Source organism: Pinus tabuliformis, chromosome Q, assembly GCF_031772625.1.
Source record: "Pinus tabuliformis cultivar Carrire ecotype Pingquan chromosome Q, CPIR1, whole genome shotgun sequence".
NCBI classification, from domain to species: domain Eukaryota; kingdom Viridiplantae; phylum Streptophyta; class Pinopsida; order Pinales; family Pinaceae; genus Pinus; species Pinus tabuliformis.
Window position 1 is genome coordinate 1,122,568,718 of NC_142296.1, and position 18,944 is coordinate 1,122,587,661.

Here is an 18,944-nt window from a genome sequence, read left to right on the forward strand (position 1 = left end):
AACATTTATTATTATTATTTAATAAATACTTTATTTACAATATCCATAAATGAATGACCACTAAGTCCACGAAAACATTGTTTCCAACCGATCCACTCAAACGAATCAAATCAACTTCTTGTGGCTCATTAACAAATCCTATTGTTGAAAATATTGAAAAAAATTGACTCATAACCTCTAAATAATAGAATACTTTTAACCACAGAGTTGATATCTCTCCTGCATTAATCTAATCCTTCGTAGCCTCTCACTAATAAAATACTTTTAATCAGAGCCGATATCTCTCCTGCATTAACCTAACTCCTTGAAAAAAGAAAAATTTAAACAACGAAATTATAAACGGCATCGATACTAAAATGGATTTGTAACGTGTAAACATATGTCTATCAATTATGCCACATGATATCAGAGCGCCAGCCCTGTGATTCTGTGGCTGCTCTCATTTCGTATTTATAAAACTCTCGTCAACGAGTTTTCTGTACCACTGAACCGGTCGAATCCACGACCAAAGGGACTACGGGAATAGGTAGCTTTTCGAAGGTACGTAACTTTTCTTAACTACTGTCCACCCACTTCAGTTCCAGAGAATATGAATTTGATTGAATTAGACAGAAGATCGTCCCTGTACATTCACACAAAATGCATGGCATTACCGAGGCCAATCCTGACAACTCTTGAAGTTTCCGGTGATGGACGGTTCTGGATCCCTGCCACCGCCGCACTCTTGTTTACCCCTCTTCCTCTTGCTGGATTCTCAAAGCTCAGATGGTTTTGTCTGAATTTCTTCATTGGTCTCATTATTGATCTAATCTTCATAGGGATTCTCAAGTCTTTAATTAAAAGGCCTAGGCCTGCATACAATAAAGGCATGTATTTGGTGCTTTCTGTTGATCACTGGTCATTCCCTAGTGGCCATGCTTCTAGGGCTTGCTTTATTGGCTCATTTTTCTGGCTATGTTTGTCAATCTTGCAAGAGATTAGAGTTCAACTTGGCTTCAACCCTGGGGTTGCTCAGGCTGTGGTTGTAGATCCAAATTTACGGCTTGATGATGACGGACTTATCAAGGCTGCTATTGTGATAATCATGATGTGGTCCATTGCAACTTCGGCCTCAAGGATATTGCTTGGTAGGCATTTCGTGCTTGATGTCTTAGCAGGTGCAATATTAGGTGTGTTGGAAGCGTTTATTGTCTACAATCTGTTCTTTGTCTCCGAAAGATTTTCGGAAGAATCCTACTTGTGGATTGCAGGTAATGCCTGCCGGCATGAAACGTATTTACCTGTTTTTGTTGGTTCTCTGTGTAAGGGCTTAAATATTACACGAATTTGATTTGTTGGGCGTTTTCTTCTGCTTGGATTTGATTGTTCTAATGTACACATTGACTTGAATTTATTTGACATAAATCCGAACAGAGCCGTGTGGTTTAAATGTAAATTTCTTGTGTAAGATTGAAATCGGATCTCAATTTTATTTTATTTAGGATCAACCGGCTTCATGTTATATTAGTTGGAATGTATACATGACGAATTTTAAAGCCGTTTAGTCTTTCTGCAAATATGCAGAGATATGTAAAGTTGGACGGAAAAAGTAACCATGGATCTTACCCTTTTCAGCAGCTAATTGTCACGGTGGAAACGTATATTAAAACCAGTTCTTTTTGCAGCGTTCAAGCAAATTTCGTGTAACAATCATGTATTATTAGTAATTACACGCCTCTTCTAGATAAGTACTGGGACTTTACATTATCCACGAATCCGATAGGTTGTCAAAATTGGTTCTGCTCACAAATAATACATTCTGTTTTTGGCTTAGTATCCAGCTATTTGGAACATGCAAACTTTCGGGAGCATGTTTCTTTGGTTATCTTGTGGAATGCATTTTCATCAAAGGGGGTTCGACTAAATATTGTTATTCAATTTTGTCATTTGTTAACTAATACTAACAATCTAAGTATATTAGAGTTATAAGCACTTTTGTCACCAGTACTTCTATTTTAGGAATCTTGTATTTTCCTTTTTTTGCAAGCTCTCATATTTAATGCTGTTAGATAGCTTCTATAAATCGAATACCCTATTCAGAATATTATTAGAGGAACCTTTTTTTTTCCTTTGTAAATAAGTGGATAGCTTTTATATCACAGGGAAAAAATTACATTGATATACAACTGACAGGACTCCAGCCGAGTGACGTCAGTCTGGAGCTGTAATTCAACTTGTTCGGTTTTAGTCTTGGGACTTTTCCATAATAAAAACTGTCAGAGACTTAGCTTGAACAGTATAATTCCTTAACAGTGTTGTTAACAAACAAACTATGACATTGTGTGGCCTAAGGTCTTTTCTGTATGTTTAAACCTAAAAGAGAAATCACTCGTATCAACCTGGCCGGTTGCATCTAGACTTAAAAATAGCATATGATATAAACGTAAAGACATGTCTGCAAAGTTTCATTGAGCTCTTGCCTCAGCAGCCTAGTTTTCATGATGCTATAAGACCCACACAGATGTGCTTTGTCGACCTCTGGGTATGCAGTACCAACACTTTTTTACTCAGTGGTGTGACCAGCCTGATTATAGTTGGCTTGGACTATGCCTAATTTTTTCCTTGTTATTAGATTACGTCTTGTTTGTAACAATTCTATACTTAATCAATTTACCATGCCAATACAAAGTGCCTAACACAATCACAATGAACACAAGTAGCTTTATGTTTGGGTGGCCCACCTCGGCTTAACACTTGAATACATAACATTCATGAGTGTTTACAACCCTGGGAAAACAACTACTATACAAGAGATACAATGTTACAATAGTCAGCATGACCATGCCAAAATACAAGTCATATGAACCCTCGACATACACACCCAATCCACTTGATTTGGGTGGTGTACACCACACTACAACTGTGTATTGTGCATCTCCCCCCTTTGTTCAGTTGAGTTGTGCGAGCTTTGGCGCACACCCTCCCTTTGGTATGTGATAGACTTCGTATCACCTTGCTATCGGCGAGCTTCCACTCCTTGACCTTGTCATGCAACTTGTCTCTTGCCTCCTTGCTTGTCTTCCCCCCACTCGTTGTGTGGTCTATTATTACATGTGCTCCCTTGCCTCATGGGCGGTCGCGTCCCCTCATTCCAACTCGGACTGACCCGTCTATCGTGTTGCTCAATTAGGAAACCCAAGCCGATGCCATGCTAATGCACTCGCTCATCCAGTGGCTTGCGTTATGTGTTGAGCCGACTTTCCATCATGCACTATTGCTCGACCAACTGACCTCGATGTTTTGTGTTGATTGTCGTGTGATCTTTCTCGTTGAATCGACCCAACTCTATGGTGACATGCTGATGTTGTGCGACTTGTGACTTACGCCAACCATCATGCAATGGGCATGTTGTGCCCATCATGCACGTCATCTCCAAAATTCATATCGTCTCACCATGTGCCTTCCCGAACCCACGCATTATCTGAACTTGTCTTCTCCAGACGACCTCAACTAATGAAGTGTGTTCGACCTCTTGTGCCTTATACCTCGACTAATGAAGTGTGTCTAATCCTCTTGTGCCTTGTTCATGTGGTGCATGTTTGGGCAAGTTCCTTGGTTGTCCTTGCATGCTTGATATAAGTATTGAGCGCCTTGAACCATCCGATTTGCTCTATAGGTGGGTGTGTGGCAACCCCAACTTCGGTCTCATTGAAGATTGTGAAAATTTCAAATCTGAGATCCTATTGCAGCGACTTGGAAATTATTTTTCTAATTGTTAATTTAATTTAACAATTTATCTGCTATGAAAAATACCAAATAATTCACGTTGCAACCTTCACAAATAAACTGCGGAAGAAAATAGCACTAGAAACTGAGAAAATACTAGCACACACACATTAAAAAATAACACAGTTATTTTTAGACAAATGTCCCCGGAAAAACCCAACTTGGGAAAACCGATGCAGCAACTGAGGGTTTTATTATTATTCAGCAGTGAAATTTTTTGAGTAAAACTGGATGTCGCAATATAGCAATCCCACAGAGAAAAATATTGGCAAAAATTTAGTGAGCAATTTTCCTCACCCCATAGGCAAATCTGGGCTCTGATTGTGATGAGCACCAGTATTGCAGCAAGAATGCTGCAACTCCTGGGGCTACCAACTTTACTTCATCAACCCAGGGTTCGTACAAACTTGGAGGTGACAGTGCTGTATACACAAATAGATGCAATGGGTCCACTCTTTTGTCACTATTGAGCTAGGTGATAGACCACTAGGGTTTCTCTGATGGGAAAAGCACCCTCAATTCTTTCTCTATCTCCCCTTTCATTTCTATTTTCAGCCATTAGGTCAGTTGGAATGGGTTCTTCTTCTTCCCCTATAGGCTCTTCAAAAATCTCTGGTTGCTTGCCTAAGGGGTCCTCTAATTCACAACCACTGAAGAAGAGGGAAGGTTGGCTGTTTGAAGTGGTGGGGGTATTTGGTAGAAATTTCCCTAAGTTATCCCTATTCCTACAAGGCATGAAAGAAGTGTTTTGTTTTGTTTTTTTCCAAGCTTTAAGACTAATTGCAAAATAGAAAAGACAACTGAATTGAAACTAACTGCTGAATGAAATCACTTGCAGAATGGAAAGGAAAGCAAACCAACTTACAAATATCTTGCAAAAATGAAACTAATAGCAGAATGAAAGAGATAAGAAATGGAAGAAAGAAAGCAGAAATCACATCTACTCAGACACCTCCCTGACAACGATGCCAAAAAGTGATGAGCACCAGTATTGCAGCAAGAATGCTGCAACTCCTAGGGCTACCAACTTTACTTCATCAACCCGAGGTTCATACAAACTTGGAGGTGACAGTGCTGTATACACAAATAGATGCAATGGGTCCACTCTTTTGTCACTGTTGAGCTGGGTGATAGACCACTAGGGTTTCTCAAACCAACCTTCTATTGATTTAGAAGAAGTTTGATTACCAATTGAGAAGGGAGAATTTTACCCTAATTGAGAGAATTGAAATGTTACCTACTGCAATAAAGAAAGACTGAAATAGATGCTTAAAACACACAACTCATCTAGCTATTTGTTAAGATACCTTGCTTCATAAGAATTATAAGCTAACACATGTGAAACCCTAGCTAACCTAAGCATGCAATCTAATCTAATCAAATACTTAACTGCTGTGCATATGAATAAGCGTAACAACCTTTTTCTGTCTTTTTTTTTGTGAAAACATGAATGCTAATCCTTCTTGATTGTATGGCAGGTGGGTTAGGTGTGGAGAGAGATGGTTGTGATGGGTCAGATGGCTTGGGAGGCAAGCAGGGGTCTTCTCCTATCTTCGTGTTGCATTTTTCACAAATTGGGCTCAAAACAGGCCACTACAGGTTGTCCTACAGGATGTCCTAATTCACCTATAGGAACAAGCTGAAAGCATAAGGAGTGATTTGGACAGTGGTATGGGGCTTAGGCAAGGTGAGTGAGGAAATGAATAAGGCAAGGAAGTGGTTAGGACTCCCTCAGAACTCAAACCAAAGTTGCATGATGGTTGGATTTGCTCAACCAACATGGCAAGTTGTCCTTGTGAAATGATAACTCAGATTATGGACTTAGTGACTTTTGGCGATCCTGGACGAGTAAGGTTACGCTGAGGCTGCTGATATGAGGTCTTCCTGCACTATTGAAACTCCTGCAATATACATCATTGTTGGCATTTACTCATAAATCATGTCAAAACAAGAAAGGTTTACATCAACATAGGAAAGAAAAACTTCATCATTTAGTTGCCTAGTTCATGCATGGAAATGCTTGTAGCCTATTGTGAAAGCACCATGAAATCTAAGACAAAGCTGAAGATATCAAAAATGACAATTGCAACCTATCTTTGAAAACTGAAAGATGCTGACCTAGTTAGCAGAAAAACCCTAAATTTCATAAGAAACCAGAATTCTATCTTTTTGGGCTGAATGAGGGTTTTTCCTCAAACCATGGTCCCTGAAGGGAGGAATGAGGCAAGATCCACCTGTTATCAACATTTTTTGATCTTTCTTTATCTTTCTAATGCTATTGCTAAAGCTATGCACAAATGGAAGCAAACTAATCAAATTCACCAATACTTGCAATGTAACAATGCCAAAATTAATTGAACGAGTAATCTATGAAATAACCTAAGCATACAAGTACAGTAAGAGGAACCTTTGCTGCTAGGGTTGGGCCCTAACCCAAGAACTTCAGCCCTCTGAGTCAACTCAATGCTGGATCAATGGAATGCTCATTTTCATTAACATATAAAAAAAAATACATAACAGTGTTTTGTCACAGTCCTTCAACTCGAAAGTGCTTAGTTATCTTGCATAAAAAATCCGAATCCTAATGAGGCTCTAGGCCTCCTTATTTATACAATTGAAGTTTCCAACAACTTCCTTAAATCTAGGGAGGCTTGGCTCCCCATCTCAAGATACATTGGTTCTTAACTATCACTAGTTATGCTGGCAATGATCCTCATGACTCGGCTGCCTGCAACTCCAAGTTAGTGTGATTTGATTGAGGGATTTCGAATGAGTGAGGATTTAATGAGGAAGATCCATCTCCTGTAATCTCTCCTTCTTGTCTCATTCGAGTTCTTACACCTTAATTGGCCATAATTTGCCATAATTTTCTCCCAAAAACCTTCAATCAATGCACATTAGGCCACTAGACATAACATCTTACTTTTACTCGTCTCATTAAGCAAAATATAATTAAAACATGTAAGGAATTATGAGAAGAGTTGATTTTAGTAAGCTTGGAGGTGTATTAAGATCTATACATTTACCCAATGATGAGCCTCATGAGATTGCAGCTCCAAGTGACCTGTCCAAATTGATTTGTGCAGGCCTGCGTCACCCTTGTGCAGTCTCTTCCCACGCACAATCTGAATCAACTGACCTTGTAGTTGTCTTGTTTGTCATTGACTGAGAATCTGTCTCTTTGTCCTTCTGGAACCCTTTCCTGGCCTCTAGAATTGAAACTCGACTTCTCTCCAGCAAAATCGAACTGCCTTTGGAGGCTTCTGCGCAGCTCCTGTGTCAGCCTCACTATGGCTATCTCTGCCTCTCTGCAAATGCACTCGCCGAATTTGGAAAGCTTTCTTTGACCTCAATGTCTTTGTCCCTCTTTGTCTCTGCTTCCCTATTGAAGCTCGAACTTTTCCAACATCGTTGGCTCTCTGGAAAATCAAACTCTCTAAGGAAATCAAACTCTCTGTGGTTCTCACAAGCGCGTTCTCCATCTACCCATCAACTTCTTCTTACAATCCTCTATTGGAGCACCAACGACCAAGATTAAAACTTAATCAAGGGCCCAAATTAATTCTTAGTCGATACATGTGAGGTTCTAGAGAATTCACACCTTATCTCAATTAATTCTGATTAATTAACTAGTTTGCCTAAGTTTAGACTTAGAAAACATTAAAAAATAGGTTAATAATCTAATTGAGACACTTCTAGGTGGAATTTCCAGAAATGATTTCTGGGTCATGGAGAACTTTTATATTCTAGCCTCTCCACAAATTTTCGAGACTAGAACACCTCCGATGCTACAAAAACTAACACTCCCTCTTAGCGAGGAAGGTTTTCTAGTGTTGTGCTACAACACCTTGTCTCTGTATCACCCTTTGTCACGCTACTGATGTTTGACCACTGTGACTGCCTGTCACTGCCCACCGACTATTGCGTAACTCTGATGCCACATCTGTGCTGCTGCTGACATTGTTGTACTATTGCCAACTCTGCATCTGCACTACAACTCCCTCTCATCTGTTGCTGCTGCAACTGCAACTGAGAAGCATCCAAAATACTGAATCAACTATCTGCAGCATCTATCTCCTGAGTCCAGACTGCTACTAGCATTTGCATTGTCTATTGAAGAATCTGTGTTGTTGCCAACTTTGCACTGAGCCACTTGCTCTGCTTTCAACATTGCACTGCGCTCCTCAACATCTGACTGCTTCTAGTCTGCAATTGTTACTCTGGATCTAACTGCATCATTGACACTGATCCATCCTGCTACTAAATACCGTGGGCCCCTGTAGCAAGGTATTGATTCGTGAGGAGGACACCTCACTCTTGGATGTATGGCTGCCATCATAGCGAAGTCTTCCTCCAATCTGGAGGACAACTTGTCTATTTCGGCTGACGCTGTCGCCTGGTCCTGCCTCTCCTGCTTGTCCTTCTTCTTGAGAGGGCACTGCGTACTGTAGTGACCAAGCTCACCACATCTAAAGCACTTGGCCTTTAACAGGTCCTTCTTCTTCTTCTTCTGCTCCCCTTGCCCTTGAGTGGGACCCTTAGATGCTAGGGCCACATTCTCCTCTTCCTTCTCACTCTTCACGCCCTTGCTGCTTCTTCTTCTTATGGTACTCTTCAACAGAGCACACCTCAACTCCTCTTGCTGTAGATCGGCCCACATCCTGCCCCATCTTCGCAATGTGTCTCTGCCCAAGATACTTTGGACAAACACTTGCCAATCCTCCGAGACACTGTTTAGTGCCAGTCGTATAAGCTCTGTGGGTTGGGGCGCCTCCCCAACAGCTACTAGCTGATCTTGGACTTCTTGAATCTAAGTGAGAAAGATATCTATGCTCTTGCCCTTCTTCATCCTGACACTTCTCAACTTCTCCTGGAGAAACATCTTCCGCTACTTGGAAAAACTCTGATATAGTGTGGAAAGACCATCCCACATCTTCTTTGCCGTGTTCTAGCCAGATATATGTGAGACTATATGATCTCAGACTCCATCCAAGATTATCCGCTTTTCCTTCGCCATTTCTCTTATGTACTCCTTCAGCTGATCAGGGTCCTGGGGTATTGCTACCACATTATCTATATAGGCTTTTAGGCCATGTTCATCTAGAAGGAAGGACATCCTAGCCTTCCAGATGACATAGTTGGAGGCTCCCTCCAACCTATCCTGATCTCTAAGCCTAGCTGTGGCCATCTCAGAAACTGTCGAAAATTCCCTCTTTCCCTTTGCTTGGTTGCTGCTCTGCTACTTGCACTCCCTTTTGGAATGCGTAGTCTTGCTCACTGCTATTGCCACCTGCAACTAGGAAAATCAAAATTCTAAAACTCGAAGTCCTCTAAGAGAAATTTTCCCTTTGTTGTGTGTGCTTTCCTCTTCCACATGACGTTGATTTTGCTGTTGCAAAACCCTTTGCGTGCAACCAAGGAATCTTCTCAACGAAAAGCTAAGCTGCGACTGCTCCCTCTGACTGCTGGAATCACTATTCTGGGCAAATCTATTTTTTTTGCCAACCCGCAACTGAAAATCGAACCCTTGCCCCAACAATTCGTACTGCCTGTCTAAGTATTGTGCAACCTGTGAGAATTTTGGCTTGCTGCTCCCTTTGAACAACAAAATTCCCTTCTCCGCTTCTGAGCTTCCCGGTTGATCACTCACGCTCTGATACCATGTGAAAATTTCAAATTTGAAATCCTATTGCAGCAACTGGAAATTATTTTTCTAATTGTTAATTTAATTTAACAATTTATCTTCTATGGAAAATACTAAATAATCACACTGCAACCTTCACAAATAAATTGCGGGAGAAAATAGCGTTGGAAATTGAGAAAATGCTAGCACACACACAAAAAATTAACACAGTTATTTTTGGACAAATGTCCTTGGAAAAATCCAACTTGGAAAAACCAGTGCAACAACTGAGGGTTTTATTATTATGTAGCAGTGAGAAATTCTGATTACCATTGGATGTCGAAATTTGATAATCCTACAGAGAAAAATACTGGCAAAAATCTAGTGAGGAATTTTCCTCATCCCACAGGCAAATCCGGGCTCTGACTGTAGCTCCAAGTGAGCCGTCCAAACTGATTTGCGCAGGCCTACGTCACCCTTGCTCAGTCTCTTCCCACACACAACTTGAATCTACTGACCCTGTAGTCGTCATATCTGCCATTGGCTGAGAAACTGTCTCTTTGGCCTTTTGGAACCCTTTCCTGGCCTCTGGAACTGAAATTCGACTTCTCTCCAGCAAAATCAAACTGCCTATAGAGGCTTCTACGCAACCCCTGCGTCAGCCTCACTATGGCTATCTCTGCCTCTCTGCAAATGCACTCGTCGGATTTGGAAAGCTTCCTCCGGCCTCACTGTCTCTGCCCCTCTTTGTCTCTGCTTCCCTACTGAAGCTCGAACTCTTCCAACACTACTAGCTCTCTGGAAAATCGAACTCTCTGTGGTTCTCACAAGTGTGTTCTCCATCTACCCATCAACTTTTTCTTATAATCCTTTGTTGGAGTACCAATGACCAAGATTAAAACTTAATCAAGGGCCCAGATTAATTCTTAGTCTATCTGTGTGAGTTTCAGGTTATCTCAATTAATTCTGATTAATTAACGAATTTTCCTAAGTTTAGACTTAGGAAACATTAAAAAATAGGTTAATAATCTAATTGAGACACTTCTAGGTGGAATTTCTAGAAACGATTTCTGGGTTATGGAGAACTCTTGTATTCTAATTTCTCCACAAAGTTTTGAGATTAGAACACCTCCGATGCTACAAAAACTAATAAAGACTTGTGTGAGGTTGTGCATGCCCATCTAGTTGAGGACCTTAGATCATCCCCTACTCCAATCTGTTGCCATCCTCGGTAACCTCCCAGTGAATAAATTTGAACCACCAAGTCTACCAAGTAGAATGTCATGGTGAAAACTTGCTGCCAAGTCTCCAAATTTAAGAAGTCTTTTCGTCTAACCTCATGACAAACTTCCACATCCATACTTAACTACCTCAGACATCTCTTTGTACATTGAGCTCCCCCGTGCATTAGACTGATTGGGTAGCTAGTCCTAGTGTGGTGCCTAATTCATGGGAACGTACCTCCTCATGCCAAAGTACACTCTTTTCCATCTACTTTTCTGTCATGTAGATTGTTGAACTCCTCATCACAAGAAGAAAATGTCACTTTTCTCTTAGCTTGCAATTATGCCTCTCAACTCAAGTCATCAAGAGTGTTGAAGTTTGTAGTGTGGGCAGGTACTTCTACTCAGGCCTTGTGTCTAGTCGTGCAGAAGTCGTCCACATTTCACTTTAGAATATTTGCTGATGTAACTTAGCCTAAGTTAAACTTAGGAAAAAGAACATAGTATATGTTGGCTTATTGAGCTAAAATAAAACTTAGATAAAGTAAAGTATTTACTTTAGTGATTAAGTTTTAATCTCAGTCGTTGATCTCAAGTGAGGCGAGATCTAATCTCGACCGTCCATCACTTTGAGATTAGGGTTAGGGTTAGGATTAGGGTTTTGGTTCAATGTAAAGTTATAAAGGTGACGCTAAGGTGAGGAGAAAGAAACAACAATACAAATTCGAGAGAGGCTTCTTAGTGAGCATGTGCTGGGTCTGAGACAATGTAGTGAGGCTGGTGACCAATTTTGTAATCTGTATTTTCTCAGTTGGGCCATTATCCTAGGATGGGAGTCTAAGTAAGTTCTGTGATTAATTTATTAATGAAGAATTATTGATTAGGAAGAAATCTGCTTGTGTGTGATTCAAATTGAGTAATTTTGCTTTCGCTAAATATTTTTGGTTAGGAACTTAGCCATGTATTCATTCAGTTAATAATTGTTGGGAATTGATTACCGGGTGTTGGGTTTGGGAAATTCTAACATTGTATTAAAAAATGATAATAAGAAAAAAGGGCTGCAGGCTCGAGTGAGGTAACGGGTCAGCGAGTTAATAATAAAAAATTAACTGTTGGTCAGTTTGACATGGATAACTACATATAAGAAGAGAAGGAGACATTCCAAAACTGCAGGCCAACATGATGGTAAGGATGATGAGGAGAATTTTGCTATTGTAAAAGGCGAAAGTAAAGTAAAGGGAAGTGGAAGATCTACTTCCATGAAGAACATGAGCAAAATGAAGTGCTTTGTGTGTCACAAGGCTGGTCACTATGTGATCTAGTGTCCATACAAGAAGAATAAGGAGGAGGATTAGGTGGCTGCATCAGCATCAATTGAGATTGATGGCTTTACAGAGAAATTTGAGAAGGAAATTTCTCTAGTTTCTTGTGTTTCTAATAGTAGTACTGTTGTGTATGAGGACAATGGGTTATGGCTAGTGGATAGTAGAGCATCGAGTCACATGACGAGAATGAGGTCAATGTTCTGCGATATTTCAGAGACAGGCTCAGATTGCAGTGTGTTTAGTGGGACTAGTACCATGCATGTAGTGAAGGGGGTTGGACGTGTTAGATTCCAGCTAGAGTCAGGAGATGGTACACGTGTTCTTAGTGTCAACCTTGGAAGATGCTGGATATAGAATTTTGTTTTGGGATGGACATGTGCTGCTATATTCAGAGTGAGCTTGGATGCAACTGTAGTGCTTGGCATCAGACATGGGCAGTCATACAGGTTGTTGAGACAACCTGTGGGTATATTTGAGGGGATCTTGGATATAGGAACAATGTTAATTGCTGAGAGGGAGCCACGAGCGAGGAAGAGTGATTCTTCAGGTACTTCTAGGAACCTCAACTGGTATTATATGACATTGTTAGATGCTTAGGATCAGGATCCTAGGAGCATGGTTGGAAGGAATAGGTCTTCAGATTAGATTCCACAACATATAGCAGGGAAGTGTTGCAGTTTAGAGGGAGCAGCTACAACAATGAATAACATGGTGGTGTTGGAGACAAATCCAGGTGGAGGAGGTTCTTCCAGAAGTACCTCCCTCGCTAAGAGGGAGTGTTGAAGTTTGTAGCTCGGGCAGGTACTTCTGCACAGGCCTTGTGTCTAGGCATGCAGAAGTCGCCCACATTTCACCTTAGAATATTTGCTGATGTAACTTAGCCTAAGTTAAACTTAGGAAAAAGCACATAATTATATGTTGGCTTATTGAGCTAAAATAAAACTTAGATAAAGTAAAGTATTTACTTTAGTGATTAAGTTTTAATCTTAGCCATCGATCTCAAGTGAGGTGAGATCTAATCTTGGCCATCCATCACTTTGAGATTAGGGTTAGGGTTTTGGCTCAATGTAAAGTTATAAAGGCGAGGCTCAGGTGAGGAGAAAGACACAACAACAACACAAGATTGAGGGAGGCTTCTCAATGAGTGTGTGCTGGGTCCAAGTGAGTGCAATGAGGCTGGTGATCAGTTTTGTAATCTGTATTTTGTCAGTTGGGCCATTATCCTAGGACGAAAGCCCAAGTAAGTTCTGTGATTAATTTATTAATGAAGAATTGTTGATTGGGTAGAAATTTGTTTATGTGTGTGATTTAGATAGAGTAATTTTGCTTCCACTAAATAATTTTGGTTATGAAATTAGCCATGTATTCGTTCAGTTAATAATTATTGGGAACTAATTACTGGGTGTTGGGTCCGGCAAATTCTAACAAAGAGTGCAATGCCTTTTACAACAATGCATCCATCCTTAGCTTATCTCAATAAATTTAGGCTTGGAAATCTACTTTGACACTGCGAGAATTCATCATATTAGATTCATGCTTTTTCTTCAAATATCGCATAACCAACGAAACTTCCTTTTGGCAAACAACCCAATTTCACAAATTCCTCTGTTGTTAGTTGAAAGTCATAGATACCCATGGATTTCATGCAATTATTCACAATGGTTGCAGGGTCTCTATCCTCCTCTCCTACCTCCTTGTCTTTGTCCAAGTAGGGTTGAGTGAAAGTCTTCGCATTTTCCTCAACTACTATGCTTGGGTCGATCCCCTCATGTAGGATGCTAGGTGAACTCACACAACTCTACTATTTATCTTGTTCTATCACAGTTGCAAGTGTGGAATGACTCTCATATGTTCCCTACATTTGCTGATGAATTATAGTGGCCCAACCTTCCTACAAGAGATTGCATCGATGTCTCTACATCTCTTGTCATTGGCTTCTCCTGATTAGTATCAACGATATGATTTCCCTCTTGTTGCGATGTCCTAGGTGAAGTCCCTTCATTCCTCTATGAACCCCTCCAAACAACCTAATCATAAAAATATCTGGTCTTCGTCCAAGCATACTCTTCCTTGTCATTGGCACACTAGATTACCCAACATCATCTAGGAATATCGAGTGATCTATTGCAATTAACAGAACTGCCTTGGCGGTCTTGAAGAAATCTTGCCCCAACACTATTGCATCGTCGTTTAACAGGGCAATTGTCAAGTCCATACTACCAAACTAATCACATATTTGAATGGATGTTGAGTGAACTATGCCTATGGCTGACTTCACTTTTTAATTGAATGTCTTGTACGAACTTTTTTCCATTTCCAAATTACAATGAAGGGACTTCACTGTCTTCTCATTGATGAAATTACAAGAATTAGGATGCATCAATAACTACCAATGTAACCACCTTCTTCCCCATTGCTGTTTCTTGCACGAACAAAGACCTATCTCATCCTTGTTCTACAAAGAACCTTTGTCCTTTCCTTTTTTATGAAGACCAAAAGTGTCCCCAGGTCTTTAAGAACCCTTTTCGAAGTTGATTGGGGTGGAACCACCTCTAGAACCGGTAGCGTCGCCCTTGTTGGTGTGTCCAGGACCTTCACGTCTTGTATCAACCGAGCAAACCTCCCCTTTAACAGACAATCCTCTGCATACTCCGCATCTGAGCACAAATAACACTTATGCTTCTTCTTTTCTTTTCTCCTTGCTATCATGTGAACTTTTGGCGAATCCTCTTCAAGTGGTCTATAGTTTAGCGTGACTGCTTGCTTACTTGGCTTGACCAACCCCCTACTTCATGGATACTTGTTCACATTATGTTTTTGTGAACAAGAATAACATGTAGGTAACTCATCTTCTTTGTATACTAATGGGGTTGTTTTATAGCGACAACAATCCCATCCTTCTCCTTTATTGGCTACACTCTGCGTCTCCTCCAAGGTGCACGGATCCGTCTTGGCCCCTGCCTCTTGGACTCCTGCCAAGCTATTGAACCATGTTTTCCCCTTCGGACAAAAGTCTGCAAAGTGTTCTTTCAAGCATATGCAACACTTGATTTCTTCAATTTGCGAGGATCGTTCCATGGTGAGATCATCGGTGTTCTTTGTCTCAGCGTCCCCCATCCTCGACACTTGATAAGTATCAACATCGTTTAGTAGATCAATCAGACGTTCACTCTGCACATCCCATCATTCAATGATCTCCCTCATATGGGCTAGACTTCGATTTGCTGCCTCAAAATATTCTTGCCAACTCTCTTCGCCATTGATGGTTTTGTTCTCCATTGTGTCATTCTCATCACTTATCTTGCTCAGCAATTTTGGCTAATCGAATAAATTGTTAGAAAATCAGAAAGGAAGAAAGATTTTCTTATACTTGATAATTACTTATGAGATTCTTGTGTTCTTCTTAACTTTCTTATGTTCTTCTTTTATCTTAGTTCATCAAGCAATTACCAAAACAATAACATGAAGATCAAGGACACCAGATGTAGGTGGACAGTTAGGGAAAAACCCCAATCTTGGGGAAAACCCAGTCAACAATTCTTCCTTCAATAGTTTTCCTGAGATAATCCAAGACTCTTGACTTAGACACAAACTTCCTCCACACCAAGTCAACCCTTTCCTTTTTCAGCAGATGATCACTTTCCAGTACTGTCTTCAACCTAGATGCAGTAGTAGCAGCAACAACACTTTGATGCAGTAGTATCTTTGACCTAGCAACTTCGATCTTAATGCAACAACTTCGACCTTGAAGCACTTAGCTCTTCGACCTTGATGCCGTACTTCGACCTTGATGCCGTAACAAAACCTCTTGATGCCGTAACAAAACTTCTTGATGTTGTAACAAAACTTCTTGATGCCGCAACAAAACTTCTTGATGTCGTAACAGAACTTCAACCATGCCATAGCCCAGAAAATCACATGTTTGAGAGAGAGATATAACCCCAAGTCTTTGATCCTGCAATTCTCCTTCCACTGCAACTTCACTCTTTTTCATGGCTTCTTCTAGGAGATCGAACTTGTGTGAGTGATCGTGCTCCAAATGAATCGAACTTCTTCAATATATAGGCTTCTGGTGAGGTCAAATTACCCTTCTTGAGGCTGACTTGATCTTCTTGAGGTCGACTTGGTGTGGAGGTGACAAAATTCATTTTTGACTCAAAAATAATTCTTTTTACATGTTTCAAAAGCCCAAGAAGGGTCTTATTAAATGTACAACGACTCTAATGACTCAGCATAAATCCGAAAGTCCTCAATGGAGGCTTTGACCTAAAACATTATGACCCAAGCACGAAGCCCATGCTTTAATAAGTCATAATAATAATAATAAAATTTTCTTTTCATTTTTTTCATACGTACATTACATAATGACTCAAATACATTTATGAAGACTGAACCTAGTTACATTTTTCAACACTCCCTCTTAACTAAGGAGGTATTCATAAAAAGTACAAGGAAGATCTCAAACTATATGAACTATGAAGAGTTTAGGCACCGCAATGCCATGGACTAGATTCCTGACCAGGAGTCCTCCAACAGTTTAGGCACTTGCAGTGCCACAGACTAGATTCCTGACCAGGGGAATCTATTCGAGTGGGACTAAGATGGACTAAAGCTTTCAGCCTCTCTAGGTACCATTAGGCTTACTTGCTAACCATCAACCCAGGGATCCAGGTGTGTATCCGAGGTCAGAGCTCTATGACCAACGCCACCCTCCCTACTTCGGGATCCAGACATCAACACAAAATGCTGGCCAGATGTCCTCCTAGGTAATGTGTCTTACCCACAAAGCCTCCACACTCCCAATTATTTCAATTGGTAGCAAATCCTCCCTGATCAAATAGATTGGTAACAAATCTCTCTCGATCAAATTGATCAGTAACCATCATGTAAAACATGCTATCAAACCTCTGAGAGATTTACCTGTACAAACACAACCCAATCAGTAACAAACTTTCACATGTACATAAGTAAACACAAACCTCCAGGGTTTTTCAGACAACTTGATGTTGCTTCTCACAGTAGGACTTAGAGACTTTCAAACGAATCTTGACACAAGATTCCTCAACCATATGACTTTCTTCCCTACTTCACATGTAGCAACATATTCGACAACCGGATCCTGCTGTCCTTTCAGCAACATCTCAAAATGCATTCTTCAATTTCTTCTTTCAAGGTATCCATCAAGATTATCATATGCCCTCCCTCTTAACTAGAAAGTTTTCTTCTATCCAGACTTCCTCTTAACTTAGGGAGATCAACTTCTTCTTATGATATTGGAGAATATTTCATGGCTTTCATCCTTCTTATCAAAGTCATATTGATCATCATCATTCAAGTCATTTCTTTCATCATGCTTATCATATCAACTTTACTTATGAACATCTTCACCATCTTGAAGATTATGTACTTGCACGACTTAGATAGCAAGTACAACCAAATCTATAGAAGCATGAAGTTAACCATATCAAAATCATACAATAATGGAAGCATTAGACTTTATAAACATAATCAACAAGAGACTTTACTTCTATACTTCAACTTCTTGCCCAGGTTTTGTTACAAACCCTAAATCACATCAACAACTCAATCAAGTTATCAATCTCATTATATCAAGGGCTTCAATATTTCTTTTAGAGATATGACTAACATATAGCAAACCCTCGAATCAATTCAAACACATAATTTCAACAAAGCATCTAACAACTTCCAGAATTCGTATGTTAGACTTCCTACTAGGATTTTGTGCAAACCCTAGATTTCAAACATGAGCCATTAAGCTTCAACAATCAAAACCAATCACAGCTCAATTTCAAATTTCAACAATCTTTCATAAATCTCAGATTGTCATATTTGAAACAATGTCATCATATATTAGAGAATTGAACTTCTACTAAGGTTTAGTTAGAAAACTCTAGAATTCATAAACATTGTCATCCTAGAGAATCAAACTTCGACTAGGGCTTTGTTCCAAACCCTAGGATTCATGACGCTCAACAATTGGGTCAACACATATATCTAGGATTCCATCATCAGGCACAAGCATATCATAATATGTGTTAGTCAAAACCAATGACACAAATATCAATATATTAAAGTTTAACAAACTTGATTAGACTACAGTTTCGATCGGACAAACACATATACCTAGGATTTCATTTCAAGGACATTATCTAAAATAAGGGTCTTTCTTATACACCCTACCAAACCCTAATGATCTAGGGTTTCAATACGTAACACAACAAAACTAATTTACTAAAGCTTCAAAGATTTGAGATTTCAGTCATCACCATTCAACCCTAACAAGTTAGGGTATTCATAACCATACCAAAACCCGAAACATGACTTCATCAAAGCATCAAACATTGTCTTTAGACTTCATCAATAACCCTAAGTAGGCTAGGGTTTCACACATTATCATCGACATACCCTTAAGTTAGGGTTTTTCACAGAGAACCTTTCTAGGGTTCCACAAGAGTAATCAAAGATATGAGGGTAGATTTATCTAATGATGAATAACCCAATCAAGAATCTTTATGATTCAAGAGTGCTAGACACAACAATGTTAGTAATGTAGAATAGGTTACCAAAAAATGAATATACCTTTATCATGAAGAGAACAAAGCTTATGGTCTAAGGCATACCTTTGTTTCTTAACAAACCTTGTAATCCCAATGCTTTGTCTTGTGAGGCCTTCTTTCATAATCCTTGAGTATTCAGTAAGTCTTTCCTAAACAAGGAAAATATGAAAAGAAATGTGATTAGTATTTAATATAAACAAACTTAGATAAGTAAGGGAAACCAAATATAAAAGATAATACAAGGAGTAAGATACTTATCTTTGGAAAGTGGTGAGGGCTCCCTCTTAATCCAAACTTGAGGGATACATAAGGGATAAAGTCCCTAACAAATAGGTCTTTGACTTCAGATCCTTCCATCTTGTTCTTCTTTGGTGAAACTTCTTGGCAAGTTTGCTTGATCCCTGTTCCTCCTTTTATTCCCTGGATTCTC

At 39.8% G+C, this 18,944-nt stretch overlaps 1 protein-coding gene and 1 long non-coding RNA gene across 3 annotated transcripts in view; both read left to right on the plus strand.

Moving 5' to 3' along the window:
- The first annotated feature begins 268 nt into the window (after positions 1-268).
- Positions 269-18,944, plus strand: part of LOC149223466 (uncharacterized) — a 132,295-nt gene continuing 113,619 nt past the window's right edge. For both annotated transcript variants that reach the window (XR_016249468.1, XR_016249467.1), the window contains exon 1: positions 269-540. This is a non-coding gene — a long non-coding RNA (uncharacterized LOC149223466). The remainder of the gene's footprint in view (positions 541-18,944) is intronic.
- LPPBETA (Phosphatidic acid phosphatase (PAP2) family protein) lies at positions 535-1,651 on the plus strand. Its single transcript, XM_089385842.1, has one exon. It carries the CDS (start codon positions 590-592, stop codon positions 1,328-1,330), a length of 741 nt encoding a protein of 246 aa, XP_089241968.1. The 5' UTR covers positions 535-589; the 3' UTR covers positions 1,331-1,651.

What these genes read in the sequence shown, in the direction of transcription:
- LPPBETA (XM_089385842.1), top strand. Translation starts at nt 590, where the DNA reads ATGAATTTGATTGAATTAGACAGAAGATCGTCCCTGTACATTCACACA.